The following is a 26,226-nucleotide window of genomic DNA, read 5'->3' on the forward strand; positions in this document are numbered from 1 at the left end:
ACTTTTGACTAAGCACGAGGACGATTACTATTCTCTACTTAAAGAGGTAAAATTGTTTCCTCGACCATTTTTCCAACGCGTGCTACATCCATCATAAATTGAAAATTCACTCTTAGCAAATTCGTTCAGTCTTCACTTGAGTTTGTTGAAGAACATCTATCTGTTCACTGTACTGCGCCATTTAGAGGCTAAGCGATATTCGTCTTCAGTGAGGCCAAGAGTTAAATTATAGTTTTTTCTCTAAAACCACTTGATCACATGCATTCTTTGTATTAAACACAATAAAAGCTTACTTAACATGAGACAAGTTGCTTATTTTGACCACTGTTCTGCCGAATACCCTGGTTATCACGGGTTGTGCGCAGAGGGCAGCTTGATGTCCGTGTAGCAAAACAATTGCTTTCGTCAGCAGAGGAAACGTGAATCCAGGCACCTTTTACACTTGAGGGTTAAATTACTCTACTATTACTACTGACAATAACGGTTTGATTTGCCAAAGTCGCACTAGATAAGCGCTGACAGTAAGGTATGGTTCGACTGAAAAAAGTCCTCAAGATTTAAAATCTTCCTTAATAGAAATGCCATTCGTTGCCTTAGTTTGTTCCTGTCATATCCGTGGGCAAAAACAAGCCACAGCTGCCTCAATGTGCAATTCGTTTTGGTTCTCATGTTTTTTTTCGATACCAAAAATTCAATTTTATGTTATCATAATTGAAAAATTATTCTTTTGACTCCCCCAGCATGTAGACAAGCAGGGCACGATACGATGGCCTTCACAGCGAACAAGCAGGAAAACGGGAACCGAACAAGAGCGGTTTTCAAGATGAAAAACCGTTTGAACCTTATCGACACCATTATCTCCCTTAAAAATTTGCTGTTTGTTCGTGCAACGAAAAACAATTCTTCCCAATTCCTGTTCTTCTGATACCAGCTTGGTGGCAAAAGAAGGTACACATTCATTAAACTTTTTCCATTCGTAAGCATTCATACAAAATACTCTGCCAGATGGAAAGAGGTTGTAAACTTTACTATAGAAATTTTCGATTGGAAGATGGGAACGTTTTTCATCATTTCAGTTGAAACGGAAATGGCAGCGGAAAAGTTCTGAGATTGTAATACAGGACATCACAATTTTCTTTATTGTCGGTGACAGCACACATGCGTCTATGTCTTTTGTTAAGTACCTGTCTGGACATGCTGTCAGAAGCATTTAACAATATTAAAACACTGCCATCGGTATTTGTGTTTTAAAAATTTGCCCGCACAGTTTCGCTTTGATTCACAAGGACGATTGTAGGCCTGTTTAACATTTATACTTTATGATTTTTAGGCAAACAATCTTACCCTGGACTGAAGGGGTGGGTGTTGCGGTTTACGTCTAAAACACAATAACCAAAACTTGTGCAGCCACACTCGAGTCTTCTCGTCTTCATTATTTCGTTAATCTCCAACGGTACATAAGTGAGGAGATATGGCGAGGGCCTGATTGTGAGAGATCGTTCTCTTATTTTTCAGTTGTTTTGTTAGGCTGCTTTTATGGTTCGAGGGGCCAAAGCCCAAAGAGAATAAGCTAAGGGAGCGTCGCTCTCTATTTATTGGAAAACACAGCCCAGAAAAGACTGCAACTCGAGAGCCCAATTAAGGTATTCTTCCGAGCATTCTTAACGACGGGTCTTCAATAGACCAAGAATTTTTACGGCTACAGTAAGCTTGTTTCCAACTACTTTTTCAAGCTGCATTAAACCCAACCCCCTTCGTGCAAGCAACTCCTTTAGCGTTGCCCGAGCGAAAAAAACCCCTCGAGCTTTCCGCGGTATGATAACATCCGGGTGGACCTTAACTATTTCTCGAATTCTGTTCCCTCCACCGTAACTGGCAAGTTGATTGTTCAATTCAGTGTAAACCGTACTGTTCAAGGACCCCTTAGCTAGCTTAAAAGGGCCAATACCCTCATAGAAGAAGTCTGGACATGCATTTAATTTAGTCATCAATCCATGGTTTTTAAAAGATCGTTTTAATCATATAAAACATGGGCACGTGCAGGCTAGACTCAGTTCTATCAGATGGACATCAAAAGAGGGATAGGGTACCCTATGACTTCACGTAAAATGACTTTATTTTCTGAATCATAAGAATTAAAAGCGCTCTTAGATTCTAAAACCTATGAGATAACTAATTTAATAGAAATAAAGATCAGTGATGCTTCGTCAGCTTGTCCGCCAGGCTGGTCTATTACAATGCATCCTAGCCGACTCAAAAAGAAAAAAACAGCCAAGAAGGAACACCGTTAAAAGTGTAAATATTAAGATGTCTTAAGGATATTAAACAATCACACTGTTGAAATTGCGCATAATCAAATAAAGCATTAAAAAATATACACATTTCATCCTAAAAACAGAGAAATAAGAAAATCAGGGCTTCCCCCTGTGACTTTCTTTTCTCTAATAGAAGCCAAAATTTTTTGACAACCTGTCTTTCTCTATATGACTTGTCACATTGTTTTATGGTTCATTTTATTTACAAAATTTGTTTAAGTCCTATAATTTCATCGAGTAAACCTTCCGCTATTACATCAGTCTAACATATAGCCTGAAAATAAAAACTCATGCGCGTTCTGAATTGGCTGAAAACGAGGGTAATTATTCATGTAACACCACGATGTCAAAAGTTGTAAGACGAATGGAGATTTACAGAGAATGGCTTGCGCGGGGCGACTGCAAAAATCTTTTGTCTGCCCTTGACTTTCTGCGACGCTTATTTCATTTAAAAGTATATTTTAAAATAATAATAAAATTTGATTTAAAGTACAATTTGGTGCAAGTAAGACCCTTGTAAAATTTTCAAAGTTTACAAATTGAACTGGCCATTACGAGGCTTGCGCATCTTTTATTGTCTTGATGAAAAATATTAATATAATAATAATAAATATAATAAAACAGATTTATCACGCCCGCCAGTATCCTACTGTGATTCAAAAGGGGCCCGCCTACAAGAAAACAAACCTTAAACATGAACACTTAAGACAGCTAATAGTTGACTTATAAAAGGCTTTTCTAAAGAGGTAAAGTTTTTATCGACGTTTAAAAAACAGACACAGACTGAGCAGTTTCTAATTTCACTTGGCACAAAGCATTCCATAATCATGGGGTGTGCTGCTACAGAAAAGGATCATTGCGCCATATGTTTTCAAGTTATAGGAGGGAGGGAAACCAGAAGGTGCTTGAAGTGGATGAGCGTAGGTGACGCTGCATGGGGTGGTAAGATGTAAGCAGATCACAAAAATTGTACGACTGGTGCCAGGTTGTTAAGTTGCCTTGTAGGTTATAAGTAAAATCTTAAAAATAATTACGTTGGTTAACGGGAAGCAATGAAGATTGAAAAGAACAAGCGTAATGTGATCATGCTTTTTTGTAAGTGTGACGAGGCGCGCCGCGGCAATCTGGACATGTTGTAGCCTTTTTATAGCGTAGGCTGGTAGGCCATACAAAAGGAATTACAGTAATCCAGCTTCGAAGATACAAACATATGAACCAGCAAGTCAGTAGTGGTCGCTGAAAGATATTTCCTGATATAGCTAATATTTCGCAAATGATAAAATGAAGATTTACAAATGTCAGTAATATGATCCTTAAAGCAAAAATGGTTGTCGAACATAGTGACGATGTTCCTCGCCTTTTGACACGGAAGGAATAGGGTCACCAGCAACTGAAATTTCGTGAAGGAGTGGTCGTGGACGATGTTTAGCGGAAATTACAAATAATTCCGTTTTGTCTTTATTTAATTTAAGACGATTAACCATAATCCAATGACTGATTTCATCCACACAGCTCTCGATGCTAGAAACCGCTAGATCACTATCACACCAGAACGGTTGGTTGGAAAGACAAGTAAAGCTGTGAGTCGGTCAGCATAAAAATGATAGCTAAAGTTAAATTTCTTTACGATATCTGAAAGCGGTGAAGTATAAAGCAAATACAAAATGGGTCCCAAAACCGATCCTTGTGGCACTCCACATTTAAGGTCATGTTTCGTCGAAGTACCACCATCAACGAAGACATATTGCGTGCGATTCGATAAATAAGCTTGCAACCATAATAGAGGCTTCACAGCTATCCCAAACCGTTACACGTAAACGGAGAGAGGAGGATGGTATGATCGACTGTATCGAAGGCAGCGGAAAGGTCTAACAACAGCAAAATTACGATTCGACGATTATCAATGGCAGAAAGAATATCATTGTGAACACGAATAAGTGCAGTTTCAGGCACTGTGATATTTCTTGTACGCCGACTGGAATGTATCATTTAACTCATAATCGTTAATGTAGGAGATAAGTTGATTAGCTACCAATTTTTCAATTGCTTTGCTAATAAATGAAAGATTCGATACCGGACGATAATTGCCAGAATTGAGTATGATCCAAAGAAGATTTCTTAAGGAGCGGGCGTAACATTGCAACCTTGAGTTGCGAAGGCATCTGACCAGATTCCAATGAGATATTTATGATTTTGGAAATGAAAGGCAACAGAAACACTAAGTGCATTTCTTGTAACATAACCAGGAAGAGGATAAAGAGCACCATGACTTAGCAGCCAGATTCATGATACATGATAGGAACTTCATCCGCTGTTACCATTTTGAAAATATCAAAAAGAATGGTGACAGGCGTTGTGTACAACATACACAGACAACTGTAATCTCGAGTGAGGGAAAGCAGCAGTCGTTATATGACCCGTATTCTACTCATCTTTGTAGTGAAGTAGACATTAATAAACTTGGTTAAGCAAGATCAGTGGGCGATTTGCTCGTAGGGGGGATATTGAATATCTGTTTTCCTTTGGTAGTAGTTTATCAATTATCTTAAAAAAGGCTGTTTAATTGGAATGTGACTGATTCTCATTGGGAGGGTTTAATGATGCGAAATAATTCTTCTGTGGAATCACGAAATTAAGTTGTTGACAGCATCACATCCCGTCAATAAACAACTTACGGATCAGAAGGAAGCTTTTGTCATTTCGCCAGGCGTCGCTTCAAGTTTTAACGGAGATCTCTTTACAATTATTTATCTCCTCAGACATAACCAAAGGTTGCCGCGGGGGACGCAAAGTAACTTCACTTTATATTTGCAGTGGAGCATGGAGTCTCAAGTATGGTAGTAAAGACTCTGTTATATTGATCAATCAAATAGATCCAAGGGATGACGATGCACGAGGCAAATAAGTTCAAGGAGAGGCTCGAATTTCCATAACATCAGCACAGAAATTATATCAAAAATCAATAGATCAGAAAATTGGCCACCGTAGGGAGTTTCCAAAGCTATAAACTGTATTACAGAGACCAGTTTACAGTATCAAACTCACTTGATGAAATCAAATTATTTTGTAATACCCCAGATCGACAGCTAGCACCCACGCAGTTTCGCAGAAAACTTACCCCCTTAAATAAAAAATTATCGCCAGCGTAGTATTTAGTATTGTAAATACACAGAACAAACAGTATACGACTATTTTAGAGGAAAACAACACTCGAAGTTGTTTCAAGAAAGATCAACGTTTAAAAATTGGTTGTGAGGGTTCCAACGGATCCAAGCTGGAACTAAAGCCCTAAAAACGAAAAAAAAAAAAAGAATAAAGGACATTTAATACTAAGATCAACAGAAACTGACAAGTAAAATCAGTAATCAAAAGTGTCCTTGGCATCGACGAAACTCTTAAGAAAAAAGAAACCGGTTTATTAAACTAGAGCAACTTGCGATAATGTATGAGGTACGAGGTTTTCGAATTGTTGTCAGTTACTATTATTCTTAGAAAAAAGCAGGATATCACCGTTAGACTGCAGTCAAAAAACCGACGAGGATCTTAATGGAAAATGGCTGGGCCTGGGAAATAAAGAGCTTATTATCTTTTATACAAACACACCCACTAGATTAGTGACTCATGTTAAACGATTACTATTGTCTGGACCTGCTACAAGTACAGCAGTATGAATTATATTCCTTAATCAGCAATATTTACCAAAACTTTGTAATTTAAAAAAAAAGCGTGTGCTAGGTAAAATAATTCATACCTTTGTAGACTACCCCATAGGTCCGAGCGCGCGCGGTGTTAGAGAATGCAGTACCAGAACACTCTGCAAGATTTGAAGTTTGTGAACACAAACATCATTACGATCCATAGATTTCATTTTATCTTAAAGTAAACAAGAGTCGCAAAAAAAGCCAAAAGACCCGTCAGAGGCTGGTTTCATCGGTGTGATGAAGTCGAAAGAGCGCTCTCGACCTAATGAAAATCGAAAACCTCGGAGTCGGGAAGAATGGAATAGGCACGGGTTCCATATTTGGAAAACCTTCAAACAGCAAGAATGAAAATATCCTTATATCACAGTACATATCAGTACTGTCCTGGTTTAGCTTCCATCAGTCTTGTCTTCTATGACAATCAACATGGTTGCGTGTAAATGCCTGTTGCCATTGTTCCCTGTAATGCGAGTGAAAACAAAGCGGTCACCAAAATCAATCTCGTCTTTTTCCCCCGGTGCGAAAACTAGTATGTTAAATTTTCCTCTCAAAAAGAATTCAGTTTTTTTAGTTTTTTCCAATGAAGTTAAATAGCATCGATGATGGTACAAACAGAATCGTTTATCCGCTATAAAGAAAACTGCCCAGTGAAGTGCGTTTTTATGATACTTGTCACTGAAGTATCATGCAAACAATCAAGAGTGTTGATGGATCAGTTTTCTTGAAATGATCAGACGAAATTATTTGTCGGAATAAATACACGAGAATAGTAGTCATCAAAAATGTAAACAATATAAATTCTTTTAGATATCGGTCTGCAGATTTTATCTTTTCTGAGAAACGAAATGCTTTCCGAAAACAAGTTTGCAGAAGATTTGAGCTTTTGGCATCGCGAGACAAAACTTTTGGGAACAGCTTAGAGCCAGAAACGTTAAAATGTGTACCACGATGCTGACTTTTTAACATTGCAATACCAAAGATTTTTTCTGATGTGGATGCCGCCTAGTTTTAGTATTCACCTCCAAGAAATTTGTTTTCTTTCCTGGTAACACAGAAAAGGGCTTTACTTTCTTGAATTAAAATCATTTCAGCCCTTCGAAGGTTCTCATTTTATCGGATGCAAAGTCAGTTGGGGATAAACTGGGGATAGAATAGAATATTTTTCGCTAGGCATATTCAGCCGTTGGCTCGCTTGCAAGCTACTGATCTAAACACCAAGCCGCAGGCTTTCATAGGGATTAACCTACCCAGATCCAAGTATAGCTGTTTAACTTGGTCATAACAAGCTACCTGATGAGGAATAAAACAGAGAAACTTGTCAATCTCCTCCACGAAGCGGATGTTATGCAACTGCGAGTGCTGGCTAGCTTTAAGCATTAAAGACCGTAACTAATTTTATGCTCGCGACTTTTGCTTTTGTCGCTTTCTGCTGATTTGGGTTTTTTCTTTGAGGTAATGTTGCAGAAAAAACTAGGGTTGAACTTCTGCGACTTTCTTTGCACTTGAACGATACAAGTTGTGAGGCATACTGCAGACATTGCAAACTGTGGAAACTGAACAGAGGGAATGAAATTTTCCCATCAAAATAAAAAAAAAATATTGATTTCTGAAGAGATCTATAGATTTAAAGGATCAGAAAGGTTATAGATACATAACGAGAAAGTCCGTCGCGTGGGCCTGAAAAAATCAGTGCAAAAGTAAGCGGTAATTGTGGTAAGCGCAACGCGCGGACCCCTAGAAGATTTCTTCCCTTATTTTGTCGGTCTCTCGCGACGGACTTTGCCAAAAAGGAAGGGCTGTTCGTTAGTCTAGGATATAAACGATGTAGATAATACGATGACGCATACCTGGGCCCCTGTTATCAACACAGCCCTAGCTGAGGTCATTTGCACACCTTTCATCCAAGTAGAAATACCCTCTGTTGAATAATAAAAGCAACAGTTCTAGAAAACTAAATTGAACATTCAGGAACCAGTGAATTTTCACCGAAAGTAAAACAAGGAATAGTGTAAAATTGCTAAACAAAGTGTAATCATTATACATAAATTGAGTAAAAGAAGTTTACCTTCTGTTGCTGTTCTGTACAAACCATCAAATACATTCTTGTAACTGAAAAGAAGATGATCAATCACATGCTGCATTAGAGGTGCAAACAAAGTGCAAAGAACAGAGCATGCAAGTCACTGCTATTGTAGCTATTACAAAGAGAAAATTCTTCATTCTGCAGAACTGAAGTGCCACTGAATCACTACATGGTCTAAGCAGCCAGGCCTTCCAAATGGCATTGGAAGACATAGGAGCCTCTTGATCTGATGACAGTATCTTAAATAATCTTGATATCCTCCTCAATCATTTTCCCTTACATGCTGAGTCTGTTGTCACTATTTTGTGCACTAATCATTCTTAACCTCAAATTTTGAAAGTGGTTCCAGAAGCTTTCATACAATCCTATGGAGTCAGTTATCCTGCAACACTCACTTTCTCCTCTTTGCAACATCTATTCTCTTAACATCATTTTGCATTCTAAGGAACGGAAAATAAAACAGTTAGAGTTAATTATGCCAAATGTCAAAAGCTACCAATTAGCAAATTAATTAATGCATTAAGGCAATTTAATTGATATATTTTGAATTAATTATGCCTTTGTTTGCAGCACCAACAGTGATCAAGCAAAAACTTTAATACCTCACATTGACCATATCTGCAGGATTTCCAATAATTCCTCCAATAAAACCTTACAGAAAAGACAAAGTGATTTATCATTTAGATCATCTAAATTCAGAAATTAAATCTATTAGGAACAAGTTAATTGTGATTGTTTCCTGAAACATTACAATAATCATAACATAAGCATTTAACCCAATTGAGCTTTAACAAAATAAATTATCTGTAAAATCTGCTGGGTTTTTCTATGGTTTTCTTTTGCATTATTAAGAATAATTTTCTGTGAACTCATTTTGGCCACTGCTTTACCTGACAATGCTCCAACTGCAATTTCTGGTAAAATGGTAGAGGAGCTAAATAGGGTGAAAAGGAAAGTCTCATGAAAGTGCCCTAGATATAAACAGAAATAAATAGATAAAGAAACAAATGTATATATAATGATATATATTGAATAATAAAAATTATTGCAATCAATAATTCATTATTTCAAATGAGCAAATATGACCATTTGCTTTAGTGACTGAATTTAAACATAACATCATTATCTTCTTAATTGCATATATGGGCCATCAGTGTATTTTCAAATTGTGTATTACTTTAAACTAACTCCCATCCTTGATAAAAAAAAAATGTTTGCAAGTTGATTCTCAACACTGCAAAACTTGTTGCACCAATAAAATTGCAAGGAGACATTATTGAATGCATTAATCATTTGGGGCAATGTGAGTACCAAGTCATTATTCAGAGTTCCCACCTATCATTTAAAGTTCTCACTTCCCTTCCTTCTGGTCATCTTGCAACAGAGTCTAAAACCATTACATTTTATTATCTTAATCTCAAGTGCTTACCATCTCCTTTTCTAAGTCTTGATGAGCCTACCTCATATAACCCATAGCGTGTTGTGGAGTATGTCAGCTGAGATTGAAGGAACAAAAGTATTTGATTATCACAATCAAGGTTTCTTTTGCACTGCTTCTATTAGATTAACACCTCTGCAATTATCAATTTTGGTCCCTAAGAGGGAGCAACATTGCTCTGTGAATCAACCTGTTCAATATTGAACACTTGACATAGAGCATGTGACATGGAGATAGATCAGAGTCTCTTTTGATGGACCCTTAAGGCAGAAGAGTGAGACAGACCCACCCAAAAAAGCATGGAGGGGAAAGTTAAGAGAGAGATGAAGAACACAGATTAGAAATGCAGGTACCTAAGATGACAAGCAGCCCATGGCCTTCTAACAGTGATTCACCCATGCCACCAGTCTTAAAGGTGCTAGGAAGATAAAGAGGGTAAGCAAGCTACTGGCATGTACCTGTCGTGTAAGAGAAGCTGATAGTCCATTGTAAAGTGCCAATACTCCTTGAGTACGTACAACGTGAACTGCCATGGATACCAATCTCTGTTCAACCTTCTGCTGTGTCTGAAGATGAACCTGCATTTGAAATACAAAGTAAAAAAACAATAAATACCTTGTGATTGATTCACATTTGGCATAGGTTTTCCAATTTTATAGTTTGAAAATTAAAGAAAAAAAACATGAGCCATAAAATGTCAAGGTTACTTACGGTAGAACCCTGCTAACTCAAACTCCCATGGAAAGAAAAAAATGGTTCAAGTTAGTGGGGGTTTGAGTTAGCTAATAGTAAATAAAACATAAATAATGGATCTAGGGATATTGGATCTTGATTCAAGTTTCCAGGGATTTGAGTTCTCTGAGTTCAAGTTAGCAAGGTTCTACGGCTTATTCGGTAACTGACTGGATCACATAAAAGTGGGTAAAATTCTTTAAATCTTGCACATGACAGCAGGGCTGATATCCTTTAACTGCTTTCTGTGGTCAATTTAAAAGACATTATTTAGCATGATGTCTTTGTCCCATAATTTAGCTTGATCCAGGTGGTACTAGGGGGTAGCCTTGGGTACCTGCAACCCTGGGGTACCTGCAACCCTGGGGTACCTGCAACCCTGGGGTACCTGCAACCCTGCAACCCTGGGGTGCCTGCAACCCTGGGATGCCTGTGAGTATTTATTTTTTTAAAGGTAAGTAAAAAACAAAATTAATCTTATATATTAGGTAATTATGAAAATGCACAGATGGGAAAAATCTACATGTCTTATCCAGTGATAGATACACCAACTGAAAAATTTCTGACAGTTCAAAAGGAATCACAAAACACAACCAAAATACATCTTGTAGACACAAGTACTCACAAGTATATTGTGATAACTCTGGCTAACTGAGTTTTCAAATTATCACCGGTTGTATATATACATGTGGGTTTATAATTGACCCTTTGTTTACCAAGCCTCTTTTCCACAATTCAAGCAAATGAGGGTGTTCTTTGGCCCCAACTTGATGTCAGACCAATTTTCTTGGCTTGCGTGTCCAAACTGAATATGACCATTTTGCCAAATGTTTTTAATATGTGTTTGCAATTTTTCCCCTGAGCTAATATTCTTACTCTTGTGCTTCATAAGCGATACATTCTCAAAAGTCAACACTGTTTTCTGATGCAACTCTATTACAAAATAAGGGGGGAAGGGAGGTGCATACTTTTAGGGGTGTGTAGAGGCATGTTGTGAGAAGCTGTGTGAGGGTAAAACGCCTATCTGATGTTTACACAGTCTGTAATCACGGTGCTTCAAAATATTATCTGACATCTGTTATCTGTTATCTTTCTTAGCCAATAGCTCGAGAGAATTTTCCCTAACAGCAACACTAATTTTCGTAGAAGTCGCCTAAAATTTATAAAGTAGCCGGCCGGCTGATGTAATCTTCGCTGATCTGCATAGATAATGAACTAGGAAAACCTCAACTTATTAATTTGACATATAAAAGCCCATCGCTTTATCTGTACTATTTTAATGCAAAAACTCTTCCCAAGTTTTAAGGAGATACTCTGGCTGATACTCGGAGAAATTCTTCGGGAAATTGTGAAGCAACTTGTTACAAGATTTCATTCAAGTACAGCAAGTACTCAAGTACAAGTATTTCAATACCTTTAGAAGATCCAACGGATGGGTGCAAGAGGCGGCCATGGCCGAGGCAATACCTCCAAGATACCATCTGTGTTTTTTAGCCGTCACTTTAACGGCTCCTGTTCCTGGTTTCGTCTCTCCCTTCAGTGACATTTCGTCGTAGTCTCGCGAATCACGAAATGAGCATGTGTTGTAATTTGTAGACACTTTATGCTGTTTTCATGACGCATTTACCAAGGTACTTAACTCACGCAATCTACCATGGTGGCCTTGTCGCTCTGAGAGTGACGGAGTAGGGGAAAACAATTTTGGATAATGATGCTCTCAATTCGGTGCAGATGTCGCGTTTCTCAGGACATTTCTCTACATTTTCGTACCAAAGGATGTTCAAAATTCATTGTGAAGTTATTTGCGGGAGTTACTGGCGAAAATGTACAAACAACAGACGAACGCTCCATAGAGGATCTGCCCGGTCCTCATTCAGATCTACAGGGCATCGCTCTGGCGAAGAAATTTTTCTTGAATGGTCTTAAAATCCTTTCTTTCCAACAGAAGATAAATGAGGCAGATGCTGGGAAAATCGTGTTAAAAGCTCAACTTAGGAATGTGGAACAGTTCGGTCCAATATTCAGGACAAAATTTATGGGCCTTCGGGCCGTTGACTTTGTGAAGATTTCAAACCCAGTCGATGTTTCTACCGTTTTAAGATCTGAGGGCCGAATTCCGATCCGACCTGATAGTCCAGTGATGGAATACTATAGGAAAAAAACTAACAAACCCGCTGGAATAATCTTCGACAATGGTTTGAGCTGGTACAAGCATCGAAAATGTATCAACGAACGAATGCTCCAGCCGAGGAGTGTGGCTGATTACGAACCTGCGTTTAATAAGATTGTCACAGAATTTGTTGCTCGGCTGGAAAGACTTCGCAGTAGTCACGGCTTGGAAAATGAAATTCCATCGCTGGAGGAGGAACTTTTTAAGTGGTCTTTTGAGTCAGTGTCGTTGATGCTGTTTGACGAGAGGTTTGGTGCTCTGGAGGACCAAATTCACCCGGAAGTGAAAGAGTTCATTTCCGCTGTAAACAACTTTCTGCAAAGCACAGCTCACATTGATGTGCAACCACTGTGGCTGCACAAAATATTTCAAACCAAAATGTACAAACAGTTTGCAGAAAGTTATGATAAATTTTATGAATTTACCGATAAGGCTATTAAAGGAAGCTGATGAAGTTTGCAAACCAAGGTGAGCTTTCACAACCACTTCAAGGCCAAATTCAGAACATCGAGTTCCTAAAATATCTGGTTTTGACTTCCGATTTGACTCATGGAGACCTTTTAGCTACTTACGTTGATGTATACTTTGCTGGAGTCGACACAACAGCAACTTCAGTCCTTTGGTGTTTATACGAGTTTGCAAAAAATCCAGACAAACAACTAAATTTGTATCAGGAAATTTCCTCAGTCCTGAAGCCCGGAGAACTCGTCACCAATGCAACGCTGTCTAAGTTACCCTACCTAAAAGCATGTATAAAGGAAGTCCTCAGACTGTATTCAATCTTTTTCTTAGCCAGAGTTACTGAACAGGATTTGCTCTTGAGCGGTTACAAAATTCCTTCTGGAACCCACATAATGATTCTAAATCATGCAATGTCTCTGAGTGAGCAGTATTTTGAAGATCCGTTGTCTTTTACACCAGAAAGGTGGCTGAGAGAAAGTAAGAATCCATCTGAGAGTGGAAGAAACATCAACGCCTTTGCTTCTCTTCCATTTGGATTTGGAACACGAATGTGCATAGGCCGGAGGGTAACAGAACTAGAGCAATACTTATTGCTGACAAGACTCATACAAAATTATCAACTCCTTGATGCTACTGGTGAAACAGTGGAGAAGACAACTCATGGACTTGTTATTATCCCGGATCGTCCAGTAAGAGTCCAGTTTTTGAATCGGAAAGAGTCGTTGTTATGAATTTTTGGAAAAGATGATAAAGTTACTTTCCTTGACAGGCAAAACTCAGTTCACAAATTGCGCTCGTTTACTCAAATTTGTTAATCCTTCAACTTCCATGAGTAACCAAGACAGAATTTCACCTTTCAATGTCATTACATGAATATGAAAATGATCCTCGCTGTAATGAACACTACTTAAGCAGTTTTGAAAATAAGGCCTGAAAAAAATTTAGGCCTGTACTATTACTTAAGTAATGTTCATCACCAGGAACATCCCTCTCATAGTCCATTTCTCAAACTGCATTTCACTTAACCCTTTCACCCCCACAAGTGACCAAGACAGAATTTCTCCTTACAATATCAATACAATATCAAGCAGGCAAGTGATGAGAATAGAGAAGAATGTCGATCATGGGATGATTAGATGATCCAATACCAAATTCTCTGAACTAACATCATAAGAATTGTAGGGTAGATAGTAAGGAGAATTACTAATCAGATCTTGGGAGTGAAAGAGTTAATTATTTGATTTTCATATATTCACAGTCATTGAATACCAGTACAATACAAGAAAACAAGTGATGAGAATAAACAAATATTTTAATTAGGGGATTGTTTGTTGATCCAACACCAAATTCTTGAAACTAACATCATAAGAATTGTATAGCAGATGGTAAGGAGAATTACTAAGGAGATCTAGGGAGTGAAAGGATTAAACCCTGAGAGTGCCTGGCTTCCCTGGAACAGAAATTTATGGTACAGCTATAAAATGTGCCACAAAACCTTAGGGTCTTTAAAGGCAAAAGAGAGGTTGGCATAAGTTCCAATCCTTAAAAGCCTAATTTCAATCATTCGTAATTCAGCATGAAGAAATAGTCTTGAACACCTTAAACCCCAAGAATGACCAGCAAGTAATTTCCTTTACTCCTACAGTTTCACAGTAACTGCTGAATCATGCATAAAGATCATGTAAGAATAAAGGAAATGATCACCAACCTAAAAAACTTTGATCATTCAGCAAATTCTCCTTGTCAGTACCAAAGGAGGTGTATAGATGAGAGTACAGAGAACATGAATACCAATGTTAGGGTGTAAAGGGTTGACACGGCAGGCTCTACAGCATAAACAATTTGGTGTAAAAGGGTTTATTCCCAAGATTTTTGTTGTATGTTCTCTTGCTTTGTGCAAAAATTTTTGGGGTCTATAGAACTGGTCTTCAATATACTACAAACATACTACATTTACTGTAGACACCTCAAAAGGCAAGGTTTTGAAAAAAGCCTTTTATTGTGATTGCTTATGAAATAAACTGTAAATTTTGAAAGTGGACAACAGTTTACCACCTAATTGTAAAATGAATTCAATATTCTTAATTTGAGGATTTTCCCTCAATGCACTTGAAGTAATTTTGATATTACCATCACTAAATTTAGGGAAAAGTGCTTTCACACAGAAAATGAAATTTTCATCCCATATACAATTAACATTTTCTGTACTTTAAAAATTTTGCAATTAAAAGAATTCACGATATTCTAATGTTAAAGATAAATTTCTCTGACTGTTTCTATTCTTACATGTAAATCACCTTATAATTTCTGCAAACTGATAAAAATGAATTGGAAAAAAAAAGATGTTTAACATTTGTCACAGAAGACGATATATCAAGTCAAAACCACTTCTGCCACAAGTTGTGGTAAATTGATTTATTTCCTTTTCTAAATCACCAATAGTTTTATTTCAGTATTAAAATTTTTAAAAATTCAATAGTTTGCTTGAAAAGACTTTTCGCATTTTTGTCAAGGAAGGGAGTATACATGAAATTTTTATGGCAATCTTTCAGTTGGATTCATTTCCACTTTCAAGAAATCTTTTATGTTAACATTCTCTAAAACAGATAAATAAATGGAGTTAGTTTCTAAAGAAACTGTGGTGTTGCTCTAACTGGGGGTATAAAAAAATAATTTGGTTTTATTGACTGTGTTGATGATGTAGATTGGCCAACAAGAACTGACTTCCCCACTCCTTATAATCTTGAGACTTTGACTAGGATAAAGGTTGTGAGATCATTTTGAAAGAAAAAATGCTCAGGTCTTGGAAATGAAAGATTCAAAAATTACACTTGTTAAGTTTCAAAGCCCTCCACTGATTCCTATTTTCATTATTGTTGGGCCCTATCAAAGATCAATATATCTCAGTAAATTATTATCATAATCAGCTCACTGATATTACTATAGTTAAATCAATAAATTAATATTTCAGTCAATTTTTTTAGCTCTCAAAAGTGGTTGAAAATTTCTCTTTGGTCATATAGAATCTCTTGCCCTACAATAAAACTAAAAATCTATCAGATAAATACAATACTGTATGTGACATGAAGAAATTTGTTTAACAAGATTGAGTCTTGTATATCACCATGTGTCCAGAGCTTTCACACAAAGGAAATAATACTTTGATTGCTTGTAATGCCATACCCATAAAATGTTTTGTTTTCCATCACCTTTTATTTCATTAATGAGGGTTGGTCACTTGGGTAAAAAAAAAAAAAAAAAAAAGAAAGAAAGAAAGAAAGAAAGAAAGATAAGAAACAATAGAAAAGAAAGGAAAAGTGCTTACTACTGGAGCCTAAGTTAAAGAAGAACCTTACTGAGCACAGACTCTGCTTACTAATTTTTTTTTTTTTTGGGTATTAAAAAAAACTTCCTTTTTCCATCATCATAACCATGTAAGAAATTTGGGTACAAATAATTTGAAATCAAAACAAAATCTTCAACACATCTTTTTAAAATATAGTGACTAAAAATATTTTCAACTATTCAAATTTTGCTGGTCAATCAGTGACTTTGGATTTTATTTTTCTTCACTTTCCTTGAAAAAACGATTTGGTAAGGTGATAGAACATGAAATATTTTGTGGGATGAATGATACCATGAAGTGCTCCTGAACTTTAAGTCAAAATGGTTGCTACACAAGCAATACTTTCCTTACATTATACCACTGAAAGACCAAAATATTCCACCACAAATACTTGGAAGATTTTAAGCAAGTCCTTCACAACTTCATCGTCGATACTTTCGTGAGCATCACAGTCCTTATGCCAACATGGTGGGAATGGCAGTGATATCAAGTGCAGTATTTTAACATCTAAAATGATAAAGTCAAATTAAAATAAATATTTTGCAAAGATTGCAATAATAATCAATTAACCCTTTACACCCTAACATCAGTATGCAGACTCTCCATACTATGCTCTCTACATTTCCTAAGGTGCTGACAAAGAGAATTTGTTTAACAGTCAAGAGCTTCTTTTTGTTGATGATCATTTCCTTCGTTCTCCTAACCTAAATGTGTGATTCAGGGATGATATTGTAAGGAGAAATTAGGTGCTAATCACTCTTACAGGTTAAAGGGTTAAAATCACCACTAGACTCTTTTAGTCCTTTCACCCCGCAGAGTGACTAGCATTTAATTTCTCCTTATACTTGTAATACTTAGTAAAACTGAAAACCAAAACAACTAATAGGTTATTGATTACCCAACTGCTTCATTTCATCCGCAAGTTTCTTTTCACCCTTTAACTCCCATGAGTGACCAAGACAGAATTTCTCCTTACAATATCAATACAATATCAAGCAGGCAGGTGATGAGAATAGAGGAAAATATTAGTTAGGGGATTATAAGTTGATCCACTACCAAATTCTCCAAACTAACATCACAAGAACTGTATGAGAGTCGGTAAGGAGAATTACTAATGAGATCTTGGGAGTTAAAGGGTTAAGGTGGGAAAAGCTTAGCAAATAAAGAGGCAGTTTGTGACAGGTCTTGCATGACTCTTGCATTGGATTACAGTACAAAATAACTTACTGCTCAAATAACTGTACAATATTTAACATTTACTCACTGAAGTGGAGGTGAACAGTGGTGGATATTTACCGAGCTGCAAAGCTGCAACCTAAATATCCACCACTTTCAACAACGCTGAGGTAAATAATCATTCAAGTATATAACATACAGATACAAAAAGATTAGTTTATCTTTCAATATACCAAGATATGGTCTGACAATTAAACTTAAAGGTGAATACAGTACTTGCCATTCACATCTGAACTAGCAACTAGTGTGTGGTATATTCTCATGCAGGATGTTTGTATTTGACTGGCACATTATTTGTACTCTACTGTGAGCAGTTGGCTCATACAACCGATATAACCTTAGTTAGAGACAATGAGATGGCTCTTGGGAAAGAAGCTTGGGGAGTACTCTATAGGCTACATATTAAACGTTTCCTCAGGGTTCACAATCTAGGAAATCTCTAACAGCTTGTACTACTTACTTCTTCGTAGGAAAGGTATGTGATCGTCTTCTACAAGATATCTTCTGTCCATTAGCCCTTGAATGAAATATGGTTGTTGGGTGTTGGGTGGTATATGTATCTGCTGGTTGCTCAGTAGGCGACGTTCTGGTTAAAAGTGACAAAAGTACAAAATGATTTTATTACAAATTGTACACTCTAGAGTAACATCAGAGGTTTAACAATCTGATGTTACTTTTGTCTTGGATGGAATATTTTAATTCTCTGACCCTGATGTGTGTAGAATGATATGCAAAATAATATTGACAACAATCATGATAAAAATTACAATAATAACTATCACAAATGGAATTAGCCATGGTAAATCCAAAAGATCTTTTTTCATCATCTATCTCCAGGTAAAATTAGAATTTTGAGTGTTAGCTCATATAGAGAGTCCTGGAGCAATAATCAACATCATACCCAACCCACATGTAGGATAATGTAAGTGTCTTTCTCTGTGCCTTTAGGTTTTTGCTTAGTTTAGTTTTTTTGTTCAGCTTATAGCTTTTGCTACTAGGTGGGCTTCTTCTGTTTCATATGTTAGGTATTATTTTGCATTTTTTACATCTTGGCTCGGTTTGTTATTTTCTTTTTCTCTGTGTCTGTTACATCTAGTGTAGTAGCAGCGATTTTTCAGTCAAAAATGTCTTTTACTGCCTCACTCTTCTTTGTTTCATTATGTTTTGTATACAATACAATACAAGTTTATTGTGTCATATGCTTAGCTATTCATGTGTGACATCACACAATAGAGTGACACACCACCTAATTCACAGGTATTCCACATAAACCAAAATTTAAAAGAGAGTACTTTTTTAAGTCAAATTTCATCACACCGTTTTTGAAGGCCTTAAAAATTTGTATCAATTCATTTGGTTTTGTATAGTCCATGAAACAATTGGCCATTTAACAGCTGTGTACTTAGTTGCCAAGCCTTTGATTTGGAGTGGGGTTGAAGGTGACCTTGTTGTGATAGAGACCAGTATCTAGTTAGCATAATAACAAAGTAATTTGCATCTGAAAAGCATCAAGGTTTGTATCATAACAAGGTCAACCTTAGCCTCACTCCTGTTCTAAGGCTTGGTAACCATTAGGTGGGTAAAGACAAATGTAACTACACCACATGTGACACCAGCTCCTGGGATAGAGAGAATATTGAATGGTTTTAACACTCCATCATCCCTGCTCTCCTAAATATGGAGCTTCATTACATTTCATAAATGCTTCACAAAGTAAATCTCCTGTTTGCAATTAACATGTTCAGAGTGAAATACACTAACCAATCATCTGTAATCTCTCAAATAAATCATTTGTTTCTCTGAAAGTGTTGTAAAACACTGGGTTAGCTGCACCAATCAGATCCAATAGTACCATGGCATTCTGTTTTGGAAAAAAACAAATCACAAATTAAGAATTGTTACTTCAAATCAACATAAACAGAAGGAACCCCTCTGAGAACTGAAGCATGTGCAATGCTCTAGAGTCTTTAATTCATTAACGTTTTAAATAAAAAAACATTGATGAATATTATACATCCATCAAATTGCCTTTAAAATCCTAAAAACAATTCTTGCACTCTTCTAGAGAATCAAAAAGATGGCAGACTTCAAGACAGTTGACACAGAGTTTTTAAAGTGAGACTTAATATTGTAAATGTATTCTACTAGAAAAGTGATTTAATATTGAATTCAGATCAAAGCTGCCAGAAAACTGGTTTGACCCTTAAAAATTCCATAAATTAATTTTCCTAATCAACCCTTTTACCCTTTAGAGCAACTCGCATCTAATTTCTTCTTGTGATATCACTCCTGAATCAAACGTTAAGGTCATGAGAATAAAGGAAATGATCACCACTTAATTTAGAGGCTAAAATTACAAAATAAATGTGAGATGCATTAAACACTAGAAAGGGGACCAGCCACTAAGGTTCTCCATTACTTTAAGGATGTACTGGTGTAGTCTTACACGCTGACACCTATCAGACCAAGGTATTCTCTGATATAAAAAAGGACCATATCAGCTCTTAAACAAAGATCTGATGATTAGTCTAAGGAGGAAGTTTTCTAAGAAACTGCTAACCTCAAAACAAAGCAAACATCTATCAGAGGCCATCTTCAACAAAATCAGACCACAACAAAAACAGCCACCTAGATAGAATCTACAGTTTTACTAAAGACTCACAAAGCTGATATTCCTCTGAGACCAATTGTGTCATGCATGAACACCTTTGCATATGATTTGTCTGCTTATTTCGCTAACATCTTATCCCTGTTAACAAGTTGCTCAAATTTTATGCTGCCCAAATCAGCCCTCTTTGTATCTCCCGTCAGTGACAGAATGATTCAAGAAAGAGAGATCATGGTGTCCTTTGATGTAGAATTGTTGTTTACCAACATTCCACTCAATGCAGCTGTAAAAACAGCTAGGCAGAAACTTGAAAACAATCCTAGCCTACCTAGGGGAAGGGGCATGTACCAAGCTAATATTTTTCAATTACTCTGTGTCTATGGTCTTCTGTACAACTAAGATAAACATTCATAATATATTATTATACTTTGTATTATATTATATTATTGATGTTATGTCCTCTTCTCTTTTAAAATAAACCTCTAGCCCATTGGTTTTCTGCCTTGAATTAATTTAGGCATGTCCACAACTGATTGGAAGTGACTACCAAGTAAGATTTCATTTTTGGTATAACTTAGTGGAGTCTACATTCTATCATATTTTTTTTTTATATTTCTGGTAAAAGTTCTCATGATTTCAGTCATCAAATGGCAACTGACAAAAAAATTGAGCTCACTAAACTCAACTTGAAATAGCATTGAAAAAATCAGGGCAATCTACATAGCAATCACTCATGGGTATCAAAGGATCTCAGTCCTCTACAAAAATATTTTAAGGTAAGAATTACTTACAATTGTGTCTATCATTGTAGTATTTGAATCTGGTGGGTGAGACGTATTGCTCCACATCTCTGCAAGATGTCGAGAGCCGTAAAGTGAGTCTGTTGAACTCCACTCAACCCATGCTTCTTCACCATCAAAGAAAACCATCTGCAATGTTGTGTCTGATTGCTATAAAGAAAAAAAAATTAAAAGGCGTCATCCCTTTTCCTCACCCCTCTTTGTACTCTTTCACTCTTACCCCTCTCTCCCATCACACCTTTTTACCCCCTCGCATTTATCTTTCACCCTCCTTGGCACTTAAACCTTTAACTCCCATGAGTGACCAAGAAAGAATTTCTCCTTGCAATATCAATACAATATCAATCAGATGAGTGATGAGAATAATGAAAAAATATAAATTTGGGGTTAATTAATTGATCCAATACTAAATTTTCTGAACTAACATTAGAAGAATTGTCTGGTTGGCAGTAAGGAGAATGACAAATTTGATCTGGGAGTTAAAGGGTTAAACCTTTGCTTGCCACCCATCATGCTAACATTAGCTTGCTGGGCTACAATCAACTTGATTGACAATAGCTATAATTCTTTAAAATCCTTCATTTCACAAGTATAACTGGCTTCTAATTTCTCTTTACACTACTATCACTCTTGATTTGAATATGAAGATCATGAGAATAAAGGAATTGATTATCAATTCAAGAAGTTCCTGATTGTCAAACAATTTCTCCTTAGTCAGTACTAAAGGAAATGTAAAGACAAAAGTGTGGAGAATTTGAATATTCATGTTAAGGTGTAAAAGGATAGTTGGACACTGTTTCATACCTCATCCTCATCTGCATGAACGTTCCCTTTTTGCTGTTCCCGTGCCTTGAAGAAAGGGGTGACAATTCTGGCAATTTCAATTAACATTGCACAAGGCATTGCTGAATCTGTGGCACCAAGAAAGTATTTGTCACGCATGTATTTGGAGTCATAATGTGCAGCTAGCATTAGCCTTCTTTTTGCATTGGGGTTAAGGGTGGCGACTACATTGGTGAAGCGCTTAGTACCGTACGGAGTAGGAGCATCAAATTCGTCCAATGTGACTGTCCAGTTGAGGTCTTCAAATGCTTTCTTTATAAACTGCAATGAAGATTTGCAAACAAATTAGAAGGGAAAAAGAAGTTCAAGATAAATTACCTTTTATGAAAAAATCTTCATACTGGGTACCTGTTACATAGGGTATTTCATTGTCATTGTTGTTGATATTGTAAATAATCCTGTCCTAGAAGATTCCAGTTTTAACTTATATTTTTAACTCTAATTGGAACAGTTTAGCTTCCCCTTGAAGTTTATTTAATATCTTTTTTGAGCAAAGAAATTAGATTTTCATACTGACAGTGTATGGTCTTTAGTTGAAATGAGTAGAAATTTGAACAGATTATCATAAGTTTATAACTCAAAAATGCTTTTATTTTTTATTTTTTTCTTCTCATGACTGAAATTCTATTTCTGGCAAATATTTAATGACCTTAGTTTGCCAAATGGAAACTTCCAGAAAAATGAGTTGAGTGCCCTGTATATTGACGTAAAACTGGAGAAACTACAGACTCGATAACTGTCAAGAGAACTTGTTGTTAAATATTACATAATGCTTAAAAAACTAACTAAAAAAGTATCACACTGTTTAGCAAAGTAGGAGAGGATGTACAGCACTCTTCTGAGGAAAGAAAAAGTAACACTTGATGCAAATCATTTTCATTTGTGGCTAACCGTATGGTAAATTAAATCAAAAATTGAATTTCATTTCCATAAATATGACAAATTACCCCTGATAAAACTAATAACATCCTGACGTGATAAAATAGAATGAGCAAAAACCTACATTGGTCAATTTACTCAATTTGACAAAATTAATATCCAAGACTTGGAAAACAAATATATATCAAGCACTTTCATTGATTTATTGTTGCTCTAACCTTATGTACACAGTTTGTTAGAACAAAATCCTTCTAGAGATAATTTGATAAATGTAAACATGGAATGATTTTGAATTTAAAGTTGAGATAATACACAATTCCCTATTGTCTATTTTTTAAAATTTCTAGAGAGTTTTGAATAGAAAAGGTCACAATAGGATATCAAAAATTACAAAAAATAATACATAATATGTATACTGAGCTTCAATCTTTTCATTCAATTTATTTCTAGATTTTAACTAAAAAATTTGCATGGCATGCCAGTTTCCAAGCAGACAAGGAAACTTGAACTGCACTATATAATTCTAGAAATGATATTTATTTCAAAGTGGCAATCTATCTTCACAGTATTTATATTTTAAAGTACTATCAAAGAAAATTCATAAAATGATTCTCTCTTCTTTAGACTTTGGGAATCAAACTTATATCAACTCTTTCTACCATTTTTTTCCCATAATTTTTTTTCTGTTAAGATTTACAAAAATTAACAAAATTCTAATGATCTCTTCTCTAAACGGCCCCAAAGATAAATTTCACCTTCTATCACAAACATACAGACTTGGTTGAATTAAAAATTTTAGATCAAAGAAATACAGGATAATTATTGTACTACTTTTTCCAGCGTGAGACAAATTTGAAAAGCCAGCCAATTTTGCTGAGCTTGTTTTCATTGTCTGTTAACGCGATTAGCGCTGTAAGCAATTATGGAGAAGAATTGCTTCGGGGAATTCCATTCTTTTCGAAATTACCATTATTTGGACTTACACCCCGCGTGTTACTTTTCATGGGATTATAATCGAATGACCGAAATACTTTTGGGGTGAAAATCTCCTTAACCGCTATTTCAATATAAAGTCAAACTGACCCAAGGTAGAAAACCACAAGAAGAGAAAGATAGCGGTTGAAAATTGATATTTAGTTTCGATCAGGCGATGTGATAAACACTGGTTAACATGCACAGCTGAACTGAATTGAAGATAGCCGTTTTGCAATGCTTCCGAAAACAATTTTAGAAAGGAAAACAACCGACAGCCGTGTCAATACAAAGAATATTGTATTACGTTCGAATATTGGAAATATTTCAATGTCAAATCCGATGCATAAAACATTCGTAACGCGCTTCGATTTGTTTGATCGCTTTGTTGACTTAACAGGTAGAGCAGTAACGTTAGTGTAAAGAACTACGATTGTTTGTAGAAAGGACTTCAATACGATCCCACAGGAAAATAAACTCACTCGAAATACGATTCGTGAAAATTGAGGAGCGCCAATCAAAGCGCAATGGTTCGAGAGGAGAAATGGTTTAAACAAAGATTACTCCGCGAACGGCAATTGAGACAAGTAGCCTGATTGTTTACTCGAATACGTTACGGAGGTGAGCTTTACCGTCTTTCTCTTACCATTTTTACTTTATGATGCCCCTGTGTTCCTGGGTATCGGACGTGGTAAAGTCCTTTCATGAAAGTATCGCTGTAGAAGGCATCGTAATCTGTTCTCTGGGCCAAGTCGTTTAGCTTTGATTCAGGAAGAGATCTCGGTAAAGGATGCTCCGCGAGTCTCTGTACAAAGAAAAGAATTAAAATGTTACAAAACAAATTTATGAATAACAATTATCGAAAAAAGAAAAAACTACGACTGAGTTATGAATCCTCGTCGAAGAGATAGAACTACGGAGACTAGCTTGCGATCTATGAGAACTTACCTTGCCATTGCTACCGCCACTACACCACGAAAATTTCGCGGAGTTTATCAGAAGGAGCACTAAAGTCCACCACATTCTACACTTTACAATCCACGACGAATGTCTCTCATTAAATGACTAACCAGACCATCTGCCCTACCATTTTAACATCTTCAAGTAATTGATTACAGAGCCTATTTATTTTCTTATCTCATTTGTGCGCACTCTGCCTCACTCTGGTGCGGACCTGCTGAATGCTACAGCGCGCGCGCTTTCAACAAAGAGTTTCCTGTCTCAGAGGTTTCCTGTTTTGCTGAATAGCATATCGTATTTTTTATTTTCATTTCTTAGGGGCTAGCCGAAGAAGAATCACTTCCAATATTGCCTAGAATAGCCATTATTTATTTCTTGAAAGGCATCAATAATTTTGCCGCTTTAATTTAAGTGACGCCTCTATTGTTTGGCAAAATCCGAGATAAAAACGCTGAGCGTATGGTATTATTTCTGAGATCAATGATTCTTTATTAGCTGTATTTGCTTGCGTGAATGATCTAGATAAACCCACTTAAGGGTAGTGAGAGGAAATTGAAAAGGGTGTTAATCGGTCAGCTGTTCTCTCTAGGTTGTTTTATTTTGTTCAATTGCATTGATTCAAGCCCGTCAAACACTGTGATAGTTTTTCATCCGTGGTAAACATGGCACAGATGAAAGGATCTCTGTCATGTCCGTTCGGGAGATGACCCACCACATGACGTCTTTCGACTTGGAGTTTTTCCTTCCTTCCCTCGACGAGGGAGATAAAAAAAAAAGTTTTGATCAACGACACAGTTGTCAAAAACTGCTCAGTTTAAATTAACGCCCTAAAGCACACCGTGCCGTTCCCACAGTCACAGTTAGATTTCAAAAAGAATCTAATCTACTGTTTTGGATACAAAACCGGCATTTTTCGCCCGCTTTCCTCTTTTCTTTTTTATTTGACGTGGCAAGCAACTCCACAGCTTTGCTTCAGCAACCTTTAAGTGTCTTTTGACTGAATACCTTTGCTTGAAATAGCAATTCTGAAGGAACAGGAACATGAGAGGCAGTCACGGAAGGCTAAACATAACGGGAAGCAGTCTAAATATAGAGATAGAAATGAAACGACATTTCCGTGTCTCCGCCAGTAGGTTAAAACTTAGCTCGGGATGGTTTTTTTTTTTTTTGCTTTATGGGTGATTTTGATACATCCGCAAAGGAGACAGCTTAGTTTAGTACGACATCAAAAGGATATGAAAATTGCTCCAAATAACTGTTTTTTTCAATGATTTTTGGAATTGCCAATTATTTATTTCATATAATTAACGGCTCAAGTAAACCTTTTTCATTCGAAGGGATTGAATCACTGATCAAAATCTTCGCTTTACGTCAGCTATTTATAGCTCAGTGCTCTCATAACTTACCAGGCAATGATCGTCGAGATCGAGTTTTTGCTGAAATCACAATAAAATATTTCATTTTCGACCTAACAGTAAATCTAAATACTTTACAATATTTACTATAAGCACACTTGCGAAAAGCTGAGAATTGGGGTGCCAAAACTTGTACGAAATACGTGTGTGTTAGAAGCAAATAGGGTTTTAGAGTAGGGTATTCGATTGATTACAATCACATTTCTATTTCACTGACGGACAATCATTTATTTCCCAACCTGTTTGTCAGCCAAATGTTTATTTTT

The 26,226-nt window shown here is 36.4% G+C and overlaps 2 protein-coding genes and 1 pseudogene across 2 annotated transcripts; 1 reads left to right on the plus strand and 2 right to left on the minus strand.

Annotated features, from left to right (window-relative positions):
- Positions 1–7,177: 7,177 nt before the first annotated feature.
- On the minus strand, positions 7,178–11,991 carry LOC131791877 (mitochondrial dicarboxylate carrier). Its single transcript, XM_066170021.1, is given in 10 exon segments — positions 7,178–7,306; positions 7,864–7,934; positions 8,082–8,125; positions 8,495–8,539; positions 8,702–8,750; positions 8,990–9,010; positions 9,013–9,033; positions 9,529–9,595; positions 9,996–10,115; positions 11,684–11,991. Coding segments are annotated over 10 exon segments (684 nt in total). The 5' UTR covers positions 11,816–11,991; the 3' UTR covers positions 7,178–7,192.
- On the plus strand, positions 11,938–14,778 carry LOC131791874 (sterol 26-hydroxylase, mitochondrial-like; annotated as a pseudogene).
- A 103-nt stretch (positions 14,779–14,881) lies between these two features.
- Positions 14,882–24,746, minus strand: LOC131791875 (glutaminyl-peptide cyclotransferase). Its single transcript, XM_059109247.2, has 7 exons — positions 24,534–24,746; positions 24,232–24,390; positions 21,696–21,995; positions 20,883–21,041; positions 19,245–19,344; positions 17,944–18,069; positions 14,882–16,754 (listed from the first exon to the last, which is right to left on the minus strand). Exons 1-7 carry the CDS (start codon positions 24,606–24,608, stop codon positions 16,600–16,602), a joined length of 1,074 nt encoding a protein of 357 aa, XP_058965230.1. The 5' UTR covers positions 24,609–24,746; the 3' UTR covers positions 14,882–16,599.
- Positions 24,747–26,226: the final 1,480 nt, after the last annotated feature.

Source organism: Pocillopora verrucosa, chromosome 7, assembly GCF_036669915.1.
Source record: "Pocillopora verrucosa isolate sample1 chromosome 7, ASM3666991v2, whole genome shotgun sequence".
In the NCBI taxonomy this organism is placed as follows: domain Eukaryota; kingdom Metazoa; phylum Cnidaria; class Anthozoa; order Scleractinia; family Pocilloporidae; genus Pocillopora; species Pocillopora verrucosa.

Bases quoted from the DNA above. Each gene is read 5' to 3' on its own strand.
- LOC131791875 (XM_059109247.2), bottom strand. From the start codon at position 24,608: ATGTGGTGGACTTTAGTGCTCCTTCTGATAAACTCCGCGAAATTTTCG. The intron at 21,996-24,231 runs GTAAGAGAAAGA...TCTTCATTGCAG, and splicing joins GGCATCATAAAGTAAAAATG to TTTATAAAGAAAGCATTTGA. The intron at 16,755-17,943 runs GTAAGTAGTACA...TTATCATTTTAG, and splicing joins CATACCTTTCCTACGAAGAA to ATGTTAAAATACTGCACTTG.